Raw genomic sequence first — 22,533 nt, 5'->3', positions numbered from 1 at the left:
TCCCTCTAGATAAATTCAAAATATCCAGAAAGCCTTTCTGTCAAAAGGGATGTAGAACTGAAAAACTGAGGGATGGTGATTTTACACGAAGCTACCTAAAATGTTGATGAATTGGTTGCAGATGAGGACCCAAGGAGCAGATTTACTGTCTAACAACATCCTCTCCCTGTTGTCTGCCCTTCTGGCACACTTGTCCAGATGTGGTCTATGTTCTGTTCAGGATTTTCTGTACTCTAATCTACTGGGAACTGCTTGCAAGTTAAATATGCTGGAGGTTCTTAAGAAAGTTGATGTCCGTCTTGCCCCTTGGGGAGCTGAGGATGGCAGTAAATAAGGCTCATCTGCAAAATATCAGAGGCACCAGGGCTGGAAGCATGGCCCAGCACTTGACTGAGAGCCAAAGAAGAGCTGTAGTTCCAGCTGTTGGAAAGCATATCATAAGTGTAACGTTGTGCCAAGCAAGCACAAACCCTGAACCTTTTCAGTAGGGTTGTTATTGTTAGTCTCTGTTGTTGGAAGGATGAGTCTTAGCTCCACTGGAAAGGTTTTGCTCTGTTGATGAGAGCACCTTCAGAACAGATATTTTTAAAATTTGGCAAATAATTCAATTGCAAACATGCTAGTCCTGTTTATATTCAGAATGTTCCCACCCTGGTTATTACTCTGTTCGATTGTGTGAAAATCTGTGCAGCAAAGGCAACGCCCCTGACAGTCTGATTTGGATATTATTTCTAAAATACTGTATTGTTAGAAGAGATTTAAAATTAGATCAGTAATTTATCCTCATGCTGAGATTTGGAACTGCAGGTAGCTGATAACGAGCTAATTTGTAACATTTTTTGATTCTTAAACCAAGAAAATGCCCTGAAACAAAATGAAGAAAATTGTTCACATTGTGTGCTACAAAGAAACCAAATGACTTTTCATATTATTTTATGCAAGATTTATGTTAAACCTGGAAAACTTTATTTTCATTTTCAACTCATTTGCTTAATTTTCTGGATCCATCTTTGGGGAGAGTGTTTAGACTGTGTTTGTTATATTGCACACCTGCATATAATTGTACTCTGCATGGTTAGAAGATTTGAAACAATATAAAATCATTTTGTCATTCCATTCTGGAATTTGTTTGCTTGGATTTTTTTGGAGGAAAAGAAATATGACAAACTGTCTTCTGTGAGAATTGCCAAGTAGAGACTTATTTAAAAAGCAGCTCTGCTACGTGAAGCATTTAATAATAGATTTGGAGGAAATGAGAAATGAAAGTGTGCGGTTAAGCTTAGCTTTCATTAAATCATCCTTTCACATTTTGTGATGTAACTTCATGGCAGTATAATGCATAACAGAACTGAAGGAGGAGATAGGAATGCTTGAGAAGGTCGCTCTATGTTTTTGCCCCTTAAATAGTGTTTATATTTATTCTGGGGTCTCTCTTCCATAATCAGACGTTTTTTTCTTACTTTTTTTCTTTCGTACTAGAACAAAGATAGGCTTTGGAGGGAGGAATATTTCGGAATAAAAGTGGCTTCATGTAGTTGAGAATGGCTGTACCAGTCACTGTAATTTGTTGTGACATCTCATTTTGTTTGCCTTTGCAGAGTTGTTCCTATGTTGTTAATAATGCAAAAGGTCTGAACTATACAGCGTGGTGCAAGCAGGTGTGCACCAGCCTCAAACATTAGGCAAATTAGACATAAATTTGGTGTTCACTGGAAATTTTACCCTTTTCTTTTGTAATTTCTTAGCTTGAGATGATGCTGCTGCTTCAATTTGAGCTCTAAATGAAGTAGAAGGGTTTATCTACCATACAGCTTGTTTTAGATGAAAGGAAAATAAATGGTCTTTCATACAATAAGTTAATTCCTAAGTAGTAAGATGTTAATCTTCCTTAAAACAAAAGAACCAATCTGCATCCAGTTTACTCCTTGCTTTGTAAGTCTTGCATTGCTCCACTCCTCGTTCACCTCAGTTACTGTATTTGTTAGCATAAAAAAAGATATTATTCATGTGTTTTACCCCCATTTTCTCTTTGGATATCTGTACAGAAGTGCAACCCACACTTGACAAGTTGACTGCATCTTTTACCTCTGTGCTCCTCGTCCCACAGAATTCACATTTTTCTGCAGCCATCTGCACATTGACTCAAATGTACTGGTACCAGCATGAGGCATGGGAACATCCCCTAGCATCCATCTTACTTTAGTGCAGAAGGGAAAGGCTTCAACCAGGACTTTTCACTTGTTTCGTGGCAAAATGAAGTCGTCTTTGCTTTCCAAGAAGACTTTCCTAGACCTCATGGATGACTGTGCAAAATGTCTGTCTCTGAAGCAGCTCACACATTGCATGTATTTGAATTAATAATATGGATCAGGCATCAAAAAAAAGGAGGGAGGGGGATGGAGCTTTTCATCCTTCATGGAACAAACACCCCTGAACACAGAGTGAGTCTGCAGCACCCTGGCACAAATGTCACCTGCAGCAAGCCAGAAATCTCCGAGCAAAATGTTCGGTTGTGAAAAAATACCATTTTTTACCAGTTTGTTTTGTCTCATGAGCTTTAAAAGAACGGGCAATGCAAATTTGAGTAGAGCCTGGCTTGCTTAACAACTTGCATCTGTTTCTGTGGTTGTAGTAACTACTCCATGAATGCTTCTTGTGGAAGAGGATCCTGTACTCAAACCAACCAAAAAGTTGGCTTTCATTGTTATTTTTCCTTAAGGTTAAATTCCTTTAGGTTCCAGAGTTCAATCTTATTTGAAGCTCTTCATTTAGGTGGGCAAAACAGGAATACTGCATTCCAGTCTCGAGGTCATGGGAGTTGGGGATTGACCTTATGCAGAAATGAATGGCAGGGAAAGACTGTCTAGAAATGCACTGGAAAAAGGCTCCTCAGTAATTAGTCTGAACAAGGTAACCAGGAAGGGATCCAAATTCAAGATGTTTCCTTGCTTGTGGGACTTTAATGACAGGAAATAATTGCAGTTTTCCTGGGTGATGCTGGGAAGAAGATAGTTCTGTGTCTGTTGTGGTGGAGGCTCTGTCTTCAACCTTTAAGAAGTCGCTTGTTGGACTTGTACTTCCATCCTTCACGTTTTAAGTGCATGTAACTGTATTTCTTTATGACTAAGTAAGTGTTTGTTGTAGGATTGTGCAAACCACCAAACCTACACCATGAATAATAACACTTTTTCCCCCTCAGTTATTCTAGGATGAATAACTTTTAAACTATTCTTGAATGTGGAAAAAAAAAAGAAGAAATCACTTGAACCAGATGCTTACTTTTCTATTTTTGAGAACTAATTATCCCTGTTGTTGGTAGTGCTAAAGCTTACAAAATTGCTTCCATCTTTGAATTACTATAATTAAGACAATAACTTCCACATCTAGTTAACATTTCTGCGCAGCTGGTGCATTCATTGACATGCAGATTTTGGATTTTGTAAATTTTCTGCCATTGTGAATAAAAATTTTAAATACTTATTTTCATTTCCAAAATGTCTGTTTCTTGTAAAGAATTCTTTGTAAAGCAAATCAACTGAAACCAAACTTCTGTAACATCAGAGGAGAATCTGGTGAAGTTTGGTTAGGTGATACTACATTTTAGGAAAATATGTAACCACAAATAACTTTTGTAGATATGATTGCTCTGAATTTTGGATCCCAGTCCACAGGGACTTGGGGTCATTGAATTGCATGTCAAATCTGGAACAAGTCTGATGTTGGGCTTCTGAAGTGTTATTTTGAAAGAAATTATTAGTTAATGGAAGAGTTAATCTGGCACTCTGACAGCTTGAGGTGGTTTGCAAAACTAAAACTGTATAATTGAAATGAAAATTTTTATTTGAATGTTGGACTTGATGATCTTGGATGGTGTTTTCCAACCTTAGTGATTCTATAATAAGTTCTATATAAAAATACATTCATGAATATTAACCAAAATGTGATTTAAGATATACTTTTTCCATACATCTTATTTCTTCGAGTTGATTTCTGTCAAAAGTCAATGAGAAGACTTGTGCAATTGGTGCTAATCTTGTTTACTTACGTAGTCAGTAGCTTCAATATGAGACATTCTATAAATTCAGGTAAATTTGAGAAACTTCCTTATCGTTATTAGTTTCTAATAACCAGCAACACTATGAAATTACTTGATGGTGGTGGCTGGTTATGTATTTTTAACTTGTTTTTTTTTTCTGTGGCCTTGCATTCATTGCATGAATGCCTCATGGACGTTAATGAGTTTTGCTCAGTGAGTTGAAGATGTCCCCCGAGGAAACCACTAAAATAAAGAACCAAATATTGATTTATGCTGAAACTGAAACATTGATTTTTTTTTTTCAGCCTGAATATGCACATGAAACAAGGTGTACTCACGTTGCTCATTTTAGAGGCTTAACATGGGATCGTGTGTGGGGGCAGAGAAGGTTAGTTGGGGTGTAGCTGAAGAGCCCCTGGGCTGCGTGCAGCTCACAGATACACTGCCAAGTGTGCTCAGAAATAACTCTGGCCAGGGGTGCTGCTGGCTCCTGGGTACATTTCAGTGGGTCCAAACCCAGTGTCCAGTTACCAGGCCCATGTCCGATGTCCTGCAGTGTCCGGTTTCGGGGACACTTCAGAGCATGTAACAAACGTTATTTTTACTGCAGGCAGAGAAGTTAACTCTAGAAATAGTAAAAGTTCTATTTCCATAGTGATGCAAAGGCATTGTTTCAACTATTTCGATATAAACTGCGCGTTTTGCTCTGTGTGTTCAGAGTTAAATCCAGTTGCTCCCGTGCCCTCATAGGTTTCTAGGCTTGGGTTTGTCTGTGTGGGTGTGGGACCTCAGGGGCAGCACCTCCAAATCACTCTGCTGGTGGAGCTCGACCCTGCAGCTCTGGGCTGTACAGAAACTCTGTGCTATTAAAATCCTGTTTTGCCTTAGCTGGAAGATCTGGAGGGGATTTATTCTCTGAAATTATGACGTGGGACCTGAGGAAAAAAGGTTAACAAGACCCATAGCAAATTGTGAGAGGAAAGGAGGGTCAGGGTAAGGGTCGCCTCGCATTTAATGAAAATAGCAAACCTTTGGCTTATAAACAAATAATAATACTTAGAATCTCTCTGGACTGGTTAAGAACTTGATTTTTTTCCTGGTTAAAAAACTCAGATGTATAGCCAACCTTTTCCCCTTCTGCTTTCTCCTATTACTCCTCTTTTCTTATGTAGATGGAATTAATTTTTAAGTAAAAAAACATACTGTGTTGTTTTGAGAATTTGCAAACAGAAATAAACAATAATTAATGCAATTTAAAGGATTGACAACATGGTCTCCTCTTTATCATTGGCCTGGTAGCTCAGTTTTGAACCCAGAACTGTCTGTCTGGCTAAAATGCATCTTCCAGGAAATAGTTTTTTCTTCATTGGAACTGTTTCTGCCAACACTTAAATTGACTAGTTTGAATTTCTTTAGCACAAAGCCCTGCCTAAAGCCAGCTTTGCTTCTTTCATATTTAGCTGTTTTTCCTTTAGGAGGTGCTCAAGTGCTGTCAATAGTGACTTCCTGGGGGAGAGGTTGCCCAGCTGAAGTCACAGAATCACAGAATGTGCTGATTTGGAAGGAGTTCAACCCTTAGCCCTGCTCGGGACTGTCCCCGAGAGTCACACCATGGACTTGAGAGTATTGTCCAAACAATTCTTGAACTCTGTGAGGCTTAGGGCTGTGACCACTTCTCTGGGAGCCTGTTCTAGCACCCAGGGTGAAGAACCTTTCTCTAATATCCAACCTAAACCTCCCCTGACACAGCTTCAGACCATTCCCTCGGGTCCTGTCACTGGTCATCACAGAGAAGAGATCAGTGTCTGCCTTTCCTCTGCATGTTACTTCCTCCCTTCCCCCCTCCCTTTTTTTTATATTTTAGTGACTACCAGAACTTCATCTCTCTTGTTCTGTATTTCCTCAAGGATTCCTAGATCTGTTAAAGTTTTGTGTCTGTATCCATAGAGCTCTCTTCAACCAGTAGAGTGTATGATTGTATTTGTATATTTTTCTCAACATATATAACATGAATCTGAGAAGTTAGGAGTCCTGTTTTGTTTTTAGTTTCTGTGTTTAAGCTTTGCCTTATTGCCAGCACACACAGGTCATAGAAATGGCTAAACAGGCCCAAGTGGTGTTTCCCCTCTGCAGATGAGAGATCCAGGGAAATTGAAAGTTATCCAATTTTGAGGGTGTAAGGAGAATAATGTTTTATTCCCAACTTGGGGCTAGCCTTTCACTCCAAGCCATTCTCTCCTCTGGGTACATTTCTGTAAACCTGACCTCTTTTAAGGGGTCTCAGCTGTGCTTGTTCTCCAGCCACTTAACCCTTTCTCTTTTGGTTCCTTGTCTTTACAAGGACAGCAGAGAAAATGGGTTTGTAACACTGTGTTCAATTTGGCAAACACAGGCAAGCAGTTAAAAAGCTTTGAGTTTGGAATAGTTTGCTTTCCCTGTTACGCTGTGGTTTAAAATATACTAAATTTCCATAGCCAGCTCCAAACATGGCTGTGGTAAAGTGTACTTTAAGAATTCTCTTTAGCAAAGAGAATATGACCATAGAGAATGGAGCTCTATTTTCTGATTGTAGTAGTGTTTTATATTGAGCAAGATCTTAAATTCCTGTGTTACATTTTATAGTAAAATATCCAGGATTTTTTTTTATGTTTTACATAGTAATATATATTATACTAGAACACTCAGGAATTTCATGTTGTGAGAAAGATTTTCTGGTAATATAAACAATGATTATCTGGTATTAATGTTGGAATTGAGTATTCAATCTTTTTTCAGCAGTTACTGGAATAGTGTAACTGAAAACATATTCAAAATATCCATGAACTGAGATTTTAAGCTTCTTAAAATCATTCTGTTAGTTTTTCCATATGATGTGCACAATGGCAATCAGGTTTTGGATGGACTGTTGTTGAATAATACATGAATGTAAATGGAGATTGTATGGAATCAGTTGGATAATTTTGAGGAATGCTTTAAGTACACTAAAGAGCCTGAATAGCAGTTAATGGTGCTTCAACTTTATTACTGTTTATTATAGTTGGCAGTTCAGTTGTATTTTTTTCTGCATCAAGTTCTCTAGTTTCCTATAGAACAGCAATAAAAAAAGCTTACAAATAATAATAGTCAGATGCACTGTATCCTGTGGCAGCAAAATAGTTTTGCATTAAATTGTAGTTCTTGGCAGTCTGAGTGTGTTTATTGTTGGGCAGCTCCAGCAGATCAGCCAGTGCAGGACAGACCTGGCAGACATCAGCATTTGGGGCTCTGCAACCAAACAGGCTTTGCCTGTGCCTGGGGAACCCAATGTGGACCTTCACAGGGCACCCCCAGAGTGGGGCCAACGAGCTCCTTGGTCAGTCTCTGCTCAACCTTCCCCACTCCTGGCTATTCTCCCACCCCTGTCAACACCCATGTGATTTTAGTTACCTGTTTTGAGAACTGCTGAAGGAAGCAGAAATGTTCCTGACATCTAGAAAGCAAGCTGGAGGTACAATGAGCAAATGTATGTAGCAATAATATATACAACTTGGTCAGTTGTGAGATTTTGTTGTTGAAACAATAGGAAAAGTGGCAATCACAAAGTGATTTAAATATCTAGTTGCTCATGTTCACAGCTCCCATGGTTTAAAAATGTTTCTCTTGCCCATTGCAGTTCCTTTTATTATCTTTAAAGCTAAATGTTTGCTACTAGCAATCACAAGCTGGGAAGCAAATGAAGGAACACATCCTTCTCTTCATTTGGCTCAGTTCTGAAACTCCACTGGGATAAAAAGTAGATCTGAACTGCCCCATAAGAACTGTCACTTTCCTTGCTGGAACAAAGTCACGGCATCGAGTGGAGTTGATGTGGCAGAGGCGTGTCTGGAACTTGCTTTGCAGAGTTTTCCATCAGTGCTGCCACGTGTGTTCACAAAGATTTTTGAATCCTAAGTTTTAAGTTTAGTTGGTAATCCTGCTCATCTGCTGAACTGTGCTAACACTTTGCTTTGTAATTTTAACTCTGCCCTAAGGAATGTGCTCTGCTTTCTTATAGTAACAGCCAACAATTGTCATGGATTTATTCGCTAGGTTGGATATTGGTAAGAATATCCGAAGCACTCTGGGGTATTGTACTTTTTTTTTTTACTTTTTGTGAGATTTGCAAGCTTGAATTGCACATATTCTGTGAATCAGGAATGAATTATCAGCTATCTCCAGTGGCCTTTGCAGCATATGCTTCCAGAGTATTAAAACACCTTGTTGCTGCTTTTGGCCCTGTACATTTACTTCTTTACAGGGTCACTACCGAGGTCGAGAGCATAAGGAAACACAGACCTAAATACTGAGATTCCTCCTAAGCTGAAAGACATTCTGCAGGACCTGCCTTCAGGTGCTGTTGTTCATCTGACCATGCCTTAGTGTTCATCTTTCTTTCTTTCAGCTGTCGGACAAGCAACAGAAAGAGTTTGATTGTAACATCCAGCACGTCTCCAACTCTCCCACGACCACATTCCCCTCTTCATGGACACGCAGGTAAGTCCCTGGGACTGCTCTACCTGGGAATCATTAACAGAAATGTCAGTAGTCATTGTGGTGAGTTTGAACATATTGATACTCAACAACAAATATGCTCTTTGGAGAGCATATTCTGACAAGAGTTTTTCACCTTCTCTACCTTGTAAGAGAGTCCTTGTAGTTTCAAGATAAATGTTTTATGTTCCATACTTCCTAGTTTGCTTTCGTATCCGTCCTCCACTCTTCCTGGGGGATTCAATCCTCTTGGAAAACAAAATAAAATTAGATAAATACTTTTAAATAAATATCTTGTTTTGAGTCTCCGAGCATGGTTAATTTGTGCCAGTGATTTAACTGCAGTTCTCGTGAGAAGGAACATCCTGCTTGTTTCCTCCTTGTATGCCTCTGGCAGCTGTGCACTGTGCCATTTTATGGTCTCTATCTGCTCCTTAGAGCAACATGAGGTGCTTGGGATTACTTTTTCTTTCTTTCTTTTTTTTTTTTTTAAATTGCTGCCAATTTTATGATGGCAGCAACTGTGAAATGCTCATTTCAGAGCACATGGGCAGGTGCTTGTTATTCATTGAGGTGAAGCGTGTGGAGATGTTCTTTCTATGAAAAAGGAAGGAATGATTCTTCAGAAAGGGTCACACATGCAGATTCAACAGCTTGCCTGAACAGCATGTTCTCTTGATGTTTTTGTTGCTGAGGGAGGTAGGTGATGTGTGACTGCAATGTTTTTGCTGTTTCAAAATGCCAGAGAAGATGGTTGGGCTCCAGGTATGGCCCTTATGGGCACCAGTGAGTAGCACGAAGCAGCTTGAACATTTGTGGCACATCCACAGTGGAGCCTGTCTGGAAGCACATCACTGCTGCGTGCAGGACAAGGAACTGTTGTTTTCATTATCATCAGACTTTCTTCCTCCTACATGGCAGTGTGTTCTGTAAATGCTTTCTGGAGACTGAAATTAAGGAAATGCTGAGAAAGAACAGCACACTGATAGTAGCTCAGCTAAAAGGAGCCATCTGCTTCTGTTTGCAGAGCTTTGCATCTCGAGAGGTGACATCCAACCTGTTGAAAGGAAAAAGAAGGCCGAAGTTATTGTTCAGGGGGGCCCACGAAAGCCCCATTCACTCTAAGTTATCATAAAAATCTGTCACGTTTGCTTGGGATGCTATAAAAAGCCCAGTCATGGAAGGCTAGGAATTTACTTTAATTATATTTTTTTTTAAATAACCCATTATTTTCAAATTAAAATGTTAACAAAATCTTTTAGGTGATAGATTAAAATAATTTTCTTTTTGCTTCAGAATCTGAAATAGGATGCAGGGCCAAAAGTTTGTATAGAGCCATCCCCTTTCACCTCAAACTCCCTTGGTTCTCTTGTGTGTAATTATGGTAGTCATAGCTTTGTAAAATTTGGTTTCAACAAGGCATTTTTCATGAAAGAAATTCTCCTTTGACTTAATATATATTTTGTTTTACAAATTCTGAATTAGCTGTACAAGCCTTTAACTGAGATAAAGAAGTGTCCTTGCTTGGTTGATTGCAACAAGATATTGATATGATCGTTGCTCAGAAAACAAATGCGGGATTGCTCATAATAGAAACATTTACATTTTCTTTTCTCTTCTGTCTATTTCAAAAATTAAAAGTTTCTCCGGGTGGTTTTGTTGCTGTTTCAGACTTTACAAGCTTATAATTTATTAGATAAATTAAATCTATTAGATAAAGTATGTGAATGTCTTCTAAAAAGAAGAGTATCGACTCAGTGGTGTGCCACCTTACTTTAGCAGTAGTTGTCAAACGTTTCCATTTTTTTGTTCTCATGTTGCATATGGGATTTTAAATTATTAGTTAAAAGGAAATCCTTTGTGACCTCCAAGAGTAGCCAGTAAAGCATAGGAAGGTAAATTAATTGTAATTTGAGTTCTGTACCAGTACTATATTTAGGAGTCTTCCCTGGGAAAAAATAATTTATTCAAGAGGCAAAAGTAGATGAAATTTAGAGTAGAGTCACAAATATTTTCTTAAGAAATATCATATATGAGATGTGAATTCGAGAACAGGCTGTGATATTTGTTTAGTATTTGAACAGAATCTATCAATCTGTTTGTTCAGGCACATGCAGTGATGAGTTACTAAGAAACTCTGGAGTCTCTCCCTGGCCTGTTTTGTCTTGAACTTTTGTCTTGTCTTCTTAATGCCCATTCTGAACCTCTTTTACAAATCAAAGGAACATCAAGCATGCAGAGAAATCAGGGAGGCTTTCTGAAATGTTTCTATTCAGAAACCACACTAAAATGAAGTCCTGTATGTCACTAATCCCAGGAGTTATTCCTCGTGTGTACTGTAAAAGTCAGTGGGTGAGATTCAGTTGTCTTTCTGTCAGGCAAGAATGAACCTCCTAAGGAACACTGATCCAGGCAGATGCATGTACTGCCTGAAATAGCATCCCAACAAGATGCCAGGCAATTTCACATCCTAGGACATTTAGAGAAGTATTACTTAAGAGATCTCAACATTTGACGCAGAAGTACATCCAAACAATTTTAACTCTGCCATGAAATCACTTCTGAATCAAGAACACTTAAGTGTGCTAGTTCAGTTTTCAAACTGTATGAAATAGCATTTTCCAAAATGAGCCAGTACTGTGGCATAGAGAGCTACAGCTTGTCAAGTTAGTGGGTAAGTCACTCTGCTTGTTTAATCTCCCAAACGTGTAGTTCCAAGTTTTAGGAATACAAGTTTGAAAATTTTTCCTTTGTTCTAAATTCTTTTTCTTTCAAAATGAGAGTGAGGAAAAAGGTACACACATGTATTCCTTATGTTTGTTTGTATTTCTTTGAATCCATTTTTTAAAATCTGAAAATTACAAAGAGATTACACCGTGAGGTTGATAACTAAGTTACCGTTAGGTGATATTTTAAACTGCAAAGCTTAAAATCAAAGTAGTAACGTTATCTTTATAATTTAGTAGTAATGAGATAGCTGGAAAATTGAAGTTCAGGCTATTTTAAAATTTACTTTCCACAGCTGTAAGGTAGCCAGGTTGCTTGCTGGCTTCCAGTGGAGCCACTTGTCACTGCTGGGACCTTTGCCATCTGTAAGGGCAGGCGGAGGGAGCTGCCTGCAGGCAGCACTGTGCTGCTGAATTGAATGATTCCACTCTTACACTGCAAGTTCAGTCCCACCTTCTGGCAGAAAAATGGCTATTACTGAGGTCTCTATTTATTTATTAGAGTGGGCAGAGTATGTAACATACCACTCTGGGTCCTGCCCTGGTTACCAAAGCTTCTTTTCTTCGGCGTGTCACGTGTGTGATCCTCAGATGGTGTGAGAGCGCTGTGGCATTCATTGCTTGTGAGGCCAGTGGTACACAGGGTGCTTTAAATTTTTTGATCATTTTGAGATTTTTGTGTGCTGGAAGGCAGCTAATCCTGTAGCATGCAATATGACCTTTAGCTGCTTGTGTTAATATTCAACAAGTAATATTTGTGTATGCTACATAGAAGACCACGAAAACTTTTTTTGTATTTATTTATTTGTATGATTCTCAGGGGCAGGTTTTACCACATGGCTCTGTTGTGAGTTTTTGGACTCATAACCTATCTGGTGAATGTCATGTTTGTAGGTGATAGCTGAGACTTTCATGTATCTATTGCCCATGAGGTCTGGTTTTATATTTTGAGGGTGGTGGCTATAGAAATGCTTTGGCTGCATCCTTCTTCCTGTGTCCGGAAGATGTAAAGGTTCCTGCCTGAATTATTGGCGTTTGTGTAACCGTGTTGATTTACCTAATGGGCAATCATTCTGTGTAACAGCCTCCCTTGAGACAGAGTCATTTCAGGTTCAATAGTAGCCAACTATAACCCTTGAGCAACAGGAGAATCTACCTTTGCTACAGAATAAATAGGGTTTCGATCAGCCTTGGTGAACGAGACCACTGCACTAAGGCTTCTCTTATTAAAATGCCTTCATCTAGAGCAGATGCAGCAGTACTGGGAAATTTTAGGGAAAGTAGTAATTCCCCTTCTCCCTGTTGTTGTTTTAAAGGCTTCACCCAGACTTGAATTGAGTAGAAAAACTAATTGCTTTTCATTTTAACACTAGAAGCAAATCACAGGGGAACTAATTAAAATTCCAGTGTCTGGAAGGAAATATGCCATATACATCTGAAAAAGTAGTTACCTAAAAATTAGTAGTATCTCTGTACCACATTGTGCAGGCTCAGAAGAGTTTGAACACCCACATACTTAATTCTGATATTTAAAAACTGTCATTACCCAATTTGCTCAGTTATTCTGAAATTTTATTTTGATCGTAATCCAGAAAGTTCACAAAAGATTGATGAAGATATAAAAAGGCAATGACAGTTCATTGCTTGTTTATAACAACGTTGGGCAATGAGCTTTTTGTTCAAAAGGATCATCTTGACACAGTAGGGTTCATCATTAGTAAAGCTTGAAAAATGGGAAGGCAAAGGCCAAGGTTCCCACCAAAGCTGACAGCCTTCCTTGCTTCATTAGATCACCTTCATAACCATGGAAAGGCCTCACTCCTGCTGCATTTCCCTGGGATCTAAAATGCTCCTTTGCAAGGAGCTCCTAGCAAGTAATTGGTGACCCTCACCCTGTAGCCATGTGCTGCCACCAGGATGTGTGTGTTCATGCACAACTCAGTTGTTCACTTGGTGGCTGTTGTGGCCTCTTCTTAAATCCTTCTTGTAAGCTTGCAGTGCCACCTAGACTGTGACTGCCACACCTCTCTGTCTTCTCTTGGTTCAAAAGCAGCATGATGCTTCTGGGTTTTATTTGCAGTGTGACCATAAGAATTAAAATGAGTACATGCACCAAAAATTATTTAGTTACTGATTCTTGATCACTCTCTCCCCTGTTCACTTGTGATATACTGGGAATGGGTTAAACAGTATCCAGTTTTGGATGAAGACTTGCATTGTGTTATATTACACTGTGAACTCATTGTTAATCTTAACCAACAATACAGAAGAAAACCAAGCCAAAAGAAAACAAACCTGTTGCTCAAACCCTTTGTTTTTAATTTAGTTTGCTCTTGATGAAGGAGATTGTAGAGTGGTCTGGCATTCACTTACCTCTCCAGTTCTCTCATCACCCCATGACACATGTTAGATCAGCCTGGGGCTGCTTTAATCTCAACCAGCTGCTGCTTTTCCCCTTGTAGACTTGTAGACCAGATGGAGTTTGCTGTCCTGTGCTGCACTGTGGCCATCCTCACACCCCAGGAGGTATCAGCCTGTTCCCCTCTACCTGTCCCTCCCTGCCCAACTGTGGGTGCCAAGTGTGCACACCTTGCTCACAGGAGGTTGTGCAGAGATGCTGCTGCAGACTTTGGTGACCCATTTGTATTGCTGAAGTGTGAGGGAGTGTTACCTTCAACTGAGCACTGTGCTTGTGTTCTGCCTCTCTCAGTGTAGCAGTTATGTGGATAACTGGTTGAAATTAAGGTGATTTAATTAAAAGCTGCAGTATGTTGCTGGATGGGCCCGTAACCTCACAAACAGTGCTGGTCTGAGGGTCACTTAGTACTTCTCTTGAAGCAGAGACAAGTCCTTTGCAGATGACTCATAATTGGTTTGGCTTTTCTACATGACTTCTAAAATAAAACCATTTTATATGGGATCTAAATTTAAAAACATTTATGAGTTATGTACCTTGCAGTGTACTGCTTGTCTGGAATCTATTCTGTTTTCCTGGACTTATTTTAATGTTATCTTATTGTCTGTGCACAAAGAAATTGCTGTTGACATATGTTTACTATGTACAGTTCCTCTTTTGTCGTGTATTAATGATCAGAAGGAGCAAACCACTGAAGAATATGCCTGATAGAAAGTACACTCAGTGATGTGAAGCATCTAATTCATCCATAACTTTCAAAGGTTCCAGCAGTTAGTTTGTAAATGATCCTGGATTTCAGAAGGGCTTTCTGCAAAATGGTTGCTTTTTACTTTGAAATAAAATACATTGCAATAAACCTCTTACCAACCATATGCTTACACGTCATATGTCAAAATCCAGAGGAAAAAAAACTTGTTCCAAGAGAAAATTAAATGTTTTTTTTTTCCTTGCTGTATAATTTCACTGTTACTTTCATTTCATGGTGGAAGTACTATTTCAGAAAAGTGGTAGTTAAGGTGAATACTGGTAGATTTTAGCCCAGTCATCTTACATGTGTATAGTCCTTTTATTATCATGTGCTGTTCTTTTGGTATGTCTTTTTTTTCCCCCCCTCAGTCAATTTTACATTCAGCCTTGATGTACATTGTGAAGAAATGTTTTCTTACTATTTATTATTCCTGAAACTGTCACCAGTGTACTTTCTCACTCAGATTTTCCCCTGACAAGTGTTAGGAAGAGCTTGTATGTAGAAATTATTACAAAATATTAAAAGAATATGTTATCTATGGATGGTACATTACTTACCTGAAAATAGTAAATAAAACATACACCTTAAATTATTTTAAAAGGAGGAAAATACCCAGAACATTTCTTTAGAAAACTGATACTCAAAGGTTCAAAGCTCCATATTTCCAGCTACTTGTGACTAGAAAGTCTTTCTACACAGTGAAAACTCATTCTGCTGTTGCAAATGTGAATGGAATGGTTTTGGACTGTTTATTTTGGCTTTCTCAAACAGGTAGCAGCCCTTTGGACAGTCCCAGGAACTTCTCTCCAAATGCACCTGCTCATTTTTCCTTTGTTCCTGCCCGAAGGTAAGGCAGGATCTGTTCTCTTTGGACTGGCAAGCACATAGTTTATACACTTTTATTTAGAAATGACCTGTAGGTTAGAAGATATTTTTCATTGAGTTTTACTTTCTCTGACGTAAAAATTTGTATTTTATTTTGTTTTATATTTTATTCTTTATGGACTACATCTTGGCAGCACCCAGAATGTACTTTTCAGAGCTAGAAGAAGATAAAAGCAAATTAAGTAGTTAATGCTGCCTAGGGAGAAGGCAACGTTCTCCCAGAAGAATGACATGTGGGGCATGTGATATGACAAATAATTTAGTCACAGTGATGTTAAAACCAGTCATGATTGGGATAATCATAACTTAGTTGCAGTCCTAGATGTTGCTCTCACTGGGATTTGTTCAGAGTGTGCTGATCTTCTTTGCTACGTCTGCACAAAGTTGTAAACATACCTAAAATTAGGCACCAACCACTCTGTGTGCCTTCATTCCCTGGTGCTGACTCTTGAGTTTTCTCTGCTGTCTTGGGCATTGGTGTCAAGAGAACATTATTGCTCTAATGAGGAAAATAGCTGATAATTGAAATTGCAAGTCCACAAGAGCCTCTAGAAGAGCAGCACTGAAGACCTGAATGTGAAGCTGTCATCTGTCCTGCAGTGAACACTGGACAGGTGCTGGCCATGCTGTGTATCAAACTGGTGGAAAGAAATCTGATACTCTAGTGATGAATTTCGTGTAAGGAGTAGGACAGAAAGAATAGAGACAGCTGGGAAAAGCAGGCAAAGGGTGATTTGACTGTTGTATCCCAGCAGGTAGGCAGAAAGGGATAATCATACAGAAAGTTAAATTTTGTGAGAAATAAAGAACTGGGAAAACAGAGAAACCCCAAGAAAGGTTTGTGCATAGGAGGTGGATGATTAGACTCAAGTGTGGAGGAGATGTTTTGGATTTGTTGTACTGTGCCTTGGCTAGAAAAAAACCCTAGCCTGTGTTAAAATGATCTGAGGATGGGAAACGTGTGATCATCCTTAGAGGAAGTTAAGTTTTCTGAGAATGACAGATTTAGCTTGAGGACTAGTTAGAATAAAGGATAGGTCTCAAAACTTCAAAGGAGAATAAAGGGTTAGGATTTGATGGAATAAGGTTCACCCTTAATCTGAATGGCAGGAAAATCCTGGAGCGTTTCTCCAGTGAGGTGATTCCCTGGAAGACCTGGTGTCCTTGGATACTGTTTGAAATAGGCTTTGGTCTTCATGTCTCATGTAAGAAAAATCTTTTTAATAGCATGTGAAATGTAAGAGACTGGATATGTATTTTCCTGTTGCCTCAGAGAGAAAAATTAGTGTTTTACCTGCTGATAAAACAATTCAAATGGACTCACAGAATCCACCTTTGTTTTTAAAGAGTATCTAAGCCTGATCTGGGAGTATTCAATCAGCTCTGTTGAAGTCCACTGAATTTTTACGAGTTTTCACAGTATCTGGACTTCTGGACCCTGGTACAGGAGAAAAGTTGCAGCAGAAACCACTGTCAAAACTTAACATAATTTTTCAACATTATCTTTCAAATTGATGCTTCAGTATTATGGTTTCTAAAAGTTCAGACAGCAAATAAATGTTTTAGTAATAAAACTCTGAAGAGTTCCCTTTCATACTTTTCCACTTTTTAAATCTAACTTTTAAAGAAATGGATGAATAAAGGTTAAGCCTGTCCTATTGAATACAGTGGTTCGTTTTACAGTATACATGTTCCTCTCTATACTTTTTTCTGCCGGTGAAAAGAACACTTAAGCACAGCTTGTTTTAGCAACTTGTTTCTATTTTCTACTTGCATTACACCCTGAATAGCTATGCCAGCAGTAACAACAGATACAGATTAGATTATCACATAGGAGTATCAGAATAATTTCTATATGATGGTGTTAAGTAATTGCAAGTGTGGTGCCAGACAAGTGGATATTTCACAGTACCCTATTCAGTGGGTCTTTAGAGATGGCCCTTACCTGTTTTCTTGCCACTGCAATAACAGAAATTATTTGTTGCTGATTTTCTGCCTGTTATTTGTGGTGTAATTTCTTCATTTATTATTCTGTTTGGACATCATTTGTGATTTCCATTCTTTCATTGAAGCCCTGTGATGAGTTCTTTCTTGAGACAGAGTAGGAAACATGTTTGAAAAGCATGTGTTATTGTAAAGCCACTACAATATACTGCTAGATTGTCCTTGGTCTGACTTGTGCTTAATCATAAATCCCTTGTTAGACACCCTTTCAGTGATTGTGTCATAGCCACAAAGTTGGCATGTTCAGGAATCCTCCTGTTGAAATAAGTAAATGTATGGTTAATTGTGCTCATATTCACTAAAACTGATCTTGGAGGAATACCACTAACAGGAGATGGAGGTTTTTTTCAAAAATCATGTGCATCTTTTACTTCTCCCTCTCTCATAATTATTGTGCAATTTTTTCCATACAGCCACGGACACAGAGCAGACAGGTAATGTGTATCCTATTGCTGCCCTTTGTGTGTGTGTATGAACTGTGCTTCTGTGCAGCTGAGCCCGTGTCCCTAACAAGTTCCTGCTGTAACAACCCCATTTAGGCATTTAGCTTCTGTTCTTTGGTAATGGAAACAGGAAATCTTTGCATTTTGTCTCAAAGTGATAAACAGGTAGTGCTCTGAAGAAGATGCGTTGTTTTTCTAACACTTTATTGTTTGAAATTGATCTACTGTTCATTAAATAGCATTTAGCTGCCATAAAAATACTTCCTTAATTAACTAATTAAAATGTCATTTTAGAGGCAAAGTTTGCTGTTTGCATGTTTTTGTTGTGCTAGCAAGGAGTCTATAATAAACAAATATAAAACCTAAAGGTTTTTTTTCGATTGTCTTTTACCGAAGCAATACTGCATGTTGTCTCTCTAAAATATGTTTATTAACAGAACACTGAAATAACTTTGAAATGTTTCGCATAAATTAAGGAGGAATTTTCTTTTAAAGTCTTTTTCCTTTCCTTTGATTTGGAAGATTTCTAGTGTTGTCCCACTTCTTTCTGCTAGAGTAGAGCTGACATGTGTGTCCTGACTGCTTAGCACATTGCTTGCCTCGATTGCATCAGCAGAAAATAGCCCAAGCATGAAGGGGTGTCCTGTAATTTTCTAACTGATAAATATATTTTTTATTTAACTTTGTCAAAATGAAGATTGTGAAGTTATTTCAGTGCACAATTTAGGTAATTCATTAAAAAAGTAATTAGGCTTTCCTTTTGCAAAAAGTGAGTGACTTGTGCATTCCTGTGAACAGACTGCCTTGCTTTGGGACTCAGAGTCCAAACTGAGGTTGATTCAACAATCATTAACCTGAAGGTTTCCCCAGTACTCCTGTATGTTACAAGAAGCTGAATGAAGATCACTGAAGTTTGGTGTTAAGTCACTTACCACAGAAAGCAACAACTTTGTAATTCTGATGATTGTTGGTTTTTTGGGGTTAGGAAAGGAATTCCATTTCTCTTGGAATAATTTTGAGATTGTTCTTTTACATTGAGTTGTCTTCCCAAAGAAAACATCACCTGTGGCTAGATGGGGTTTAGCTATAAGATACACATACAATAAAAATCTGCATCACAAACTTATTTATTTTTTTTAATGCATGAAACATAAGTCTTTTTAAAACTCTTGGCATAATATTTTTTCAGTAATGTGGAACAGTGAATTTATTTCCCTCTCGTTCTAAGATAGATGGTAAAGAGTGCTGTCCATCTGAAAATAAAAGGAACTAGGCCTGGAAAAATTGTAAACAGGAGTTTATGTCTGGTGGGCACTGAACTTTTTTCTGGAGATGAGGCTTCACGAGTGTGGATAGTGGGATGAGAGATATTACTGTAAAGATAACAGTTGAGGGGTTTATAAGCACTGTTTCAGACCTGTACCAAACTTCCTATTTTATAATGCACTTGCATAAATGCACTGTATTTGTTTGTACCAGAAAGCCCCATATCTTTCCAAAGTAGGCTTGGAGTTTGGGTGGAGAAGGTTTCAGGGAGGGCAGTACTGATTCTTCTGAAAGCAGTTGTGTAGTTCCTCAGTTTTGACATTGGTAAAACAAGACCTTTTCTGAAATATCTCTACCATGTTTTGGCTATTTTCCCCAGTAGTCAGATTTCTTTGACTAGAGTAGAGGAATAGCCACTAATATTACATTAACTGGAGGAGAAAGAGAGACCCTAAATGAGAGTTCTCTGATTCTTATCTTAGTATTTTGAGTGGACCTCACATCTCTGTTTGTATCTGCTGTTGTGGGTTTAATTCCCCAGCTGTGCCAGGTGATGCTTTCTGACTAGGTAAACAAATGAATCTGCTTTCAGTTGATTCTTGATCTAATGTGATTTTTTTTTTTGTTCTCAATTTTAATGTTCATCTGGAAGACAAGAAAATACATAAGTAATTATCTTAAGCACGACTGTCATTTTTCAAAGAAGTTTGCAGGGAGCTGTTTTCATTTGTCTGTTTTAAAAGCTCCAATTTTTGTACAAGTGTTAACACATACAAAGCATCTACTTAATGCAGGAGTCTGATGCCCGTTTGCTTTATGTTTTCCGAGGTCACCTAATTTTACTTATAAAACTTAGTCTGTCTGCTTTTTCACAAATGTCACTGTAATTAGGATACCCGACTTATCTGAATAACTTGAGACTTTAATAAAAACGTGAGGTTAAGAGATTTGGGGGAGAAAATTGCTTTTTTTCTCCTAAGAATTAGCCACAATAAGTCCTTGACCATGATTTCCCTTACATCTTTTCCCCAGAACGGATGGACGCCGCTGGTCCTTGGCCTCCCTTCCTTCATCTGGCTATGGAACAAACACTCCCAGTTCAACAGTTTCAGTAAGTGACACAGACTTTTCCAAGCAACTCAGTTTGTACAAATACACCCTAACAAATCAGCTTCTGAGTCTCTACTAAAATATCTGATCTTTCTTCATTGTTTTGCTAACATTATTTAATATACTAATTATTTTTAAATTTTTTTTTAAATTATTGGTTCTGCTGCTTTTTTCCTCCATTTCCCAGCTCCTATCATCTTGCACTTTGCCTTTAGCATTGGTGAAATCCCAGTGCAGCACTTGGCTTGACTGATCAGTTGAGAGACACAATGTCTCTGAAGTGGCAGGACTCAGACACAGTGCATAATTGCCTTCCAGCTCTCAGCTTTTTATAACTGGGAAATGAAATTCTTGTCTGCTTTCAAGTTCTGAGTATGAAAACCTCTGCTATCAGGCTAGCAGAAAGAAAAACTGATAATCCACATCTGTTACTCAACTCCAGTAATTTCAACCTCCTAATAAAGCTTTTCAGTTCTTACACCCTTCATTAGGAAGGCTGGCTGCAGTTTGCTTGAGTTCAGTCAGTAGTGCCACTAAGACAACAGCACTGTGTTAACCCTTGTAACTCTCACATGCTTCCTAAAATGAACCTTACTGTTGAAGTGAATAGGTTTTGTGGTTATCCATGTAACAAATTGCAAAGCCAAGCACAGAAAAAGTAGAAATGTCAAGGCTGCCTGTACAGACTTAATTTAACTTGCTTTTGTGTGTGTGTTATGGTGAGTGCCTTCAACTGTGTGGTAACATCGCTGCCTCTTTCCATAGTAATTCTACTGATAATTTAGTTTTGTGTGAATAATTTAGAGTACGTTCCTAATAATTATAATTCCATACCACCATTAATTAGGACTCAGAACTCCACATTATGCAAATCTTACACTGTATCATTGTTTTCTGTGTGAGCTGTTAAGTTCATCCATAAACTCTCTAGTGTCTCTCAAACACAAATGTATCACACAGTTCTTTAGGAGGTGAGTGTTAAATTCAGTCTGTATAGCAAGAGAAAGAATTGGGGTAAAAAGTTTTCTGTAAGCATAAATTGATATGACTAAAATTTGATTTTACAATGTTAATCTCATCTCTATAGCCTCATTGGCTCAGACACATTTCTTCAGACTCTAGTTTGCACAATTTCCACCATTTATTATCTTTTGAACTTCAAGACAGTTGGTTTTTTTGTTGAATTTAGGTGGTTTTTTAATGATCTCCTTAGAAGGCAGGTGACTTGATTTCAGTCTCTTGCTGAAGTCTGTGTGTGTGTACAGATACGTGGGCAGGAGCACAGAAAACATAGAAAAATTCATTATCAGCATGATAAAAAGATGTCCCTGGTTTCACTGCCAAACATTATTATATATTCAAGCACCTGAGAGCAGTTGGTAAAAAGGGGCTCTGCTCTGGCTTTTATAGTCTTAGGTTAAATCTTTATGGGCATAAGCCAGGACTAAGTCCTCTTCTGGGGGGAATTTATGAGAGTGTGGAGCAAGTACAGTCACTTTCTGTATGGATGGCATCCAAATAGTTTGATCAATGGTAGTCACTGTGACAGCTTCCAAGATGCCTCTGAAGATGACACCTTTGGAGGCCAAACTTCCTGCAGTGTGGAAGTTCTTACCTGCAGGTGTGATCAGTAATTTATCAAGAGTTTATATTTGACCAGGCTTTGGGTAGATGTCCAAAGAGAGAGCAAAAGTGACAACAACAAGAAAAATCTGTTGGAATTATCAGTTCTTGCTTTGAAATAGGGACTTTAAGGCTACTTTTAAAAAGTTCTCAACTTGCTGGTATGTGAAAGAAAGCATATTTGTCTCTTGTCATGTTCCCAGAAATAGCTAAATCATTTTTATTCATGTTTTCCTATGAAAAAGCCACTAAAAAAACACACAAAAAAAATCTGAGATAGACATGTCCCATAGAAAGCATCAGTTCAAACTGTGTAATTTTTCACAGCATTGTAAGTAACAGAAAACAGGACGGTGTAATGAGAATCATGAAGTGATAGCTGTAGGTAGACCTGAATTCACCTTCCTGCAGAAAATAGATTAAAACATGTAATTCCAAGACTTTTTTTTTCCTAAATGGCTAAGCCTCTCATCTCTTGTCCTTTTGCTGGTTCTGTGTAACAGTCTTAGTAAGACATTGAAATGGGCTGTTTAGTAAGTAGTGATCCAATTGTTGGAGCTCTTAAACTTGGTATTACATTTCTAAGCCAATCCTACTTAGGACTTGTCTATGATGATACCATTATCGTAATATTTTACAGATTAGAATTAATTTGAATTGATCTGAATAACACCTCTGAAGTTGATAAATTGTATTATTTCCTGCATTGACTTTAATACCCAAGTAAGAAGCAGTCAAGGGGCTTGTCAAAAGGGCACAGTGAATTA

General features: G+C 38.3%; 1 protein-coding gene across 10 annotated transcripts in view; it reads left to right on the top strand.

Annotated features, from left to right (window-relative positions):
- Window positions 1–22,533, top strand: part of MAST2 (microtubule associated serine/threonine kinase 2) — a 192,418-nt gene that overhangs the window by 115,984 nt on the left and 53,901 nt on the right. For 9 of the 10 annotated variants that reach the window (XM_027683073.1, XM_027683072.1, XM_027683081.1 and 6 more), the window contains 4 exons: window positions 8,457–8,548; window positions 15,207–15,282; window positions 17,738–17,758; window positions 20,066–20,144. In XM_027683073.1, the coding sequence (XP_027538874.1) occupies window positions 8,457–8,548; window positions 15,207–15,282; window positions 17,738–17,758; window positions 20,066–20,144 (268 nt within the window). The remainder of the gene's footprint in view (window positions 1–8,456; window positions 8,549–15,206; window positions 15,283–17,737; window positions 17,759–20,065; window positions 20,145–22,533) is intronic. The other variant, XM_027683074.1, reaches the window with a different exon arrangement.

The sequence above is a fragment of the Neopelma chrysocephalum genome, unplaced genomic scaffold, assembly GCF_003984885.1.
Source record: "Neopelma chrysocephalum unplaced genomic scaffold, ASM398488v2 Primary Assembly neopelma1_64, whole genome shotgun sequence".
Lineage (NCBI taxonomy): Eukaryota > Metazoa > Chordata > Aves > Passeriformes > Pipridae > Neopelma > Neopelma chrysocephalum.
This window is presented reverse-complemented; position numbering and strand designations above follow the sequence as displayed.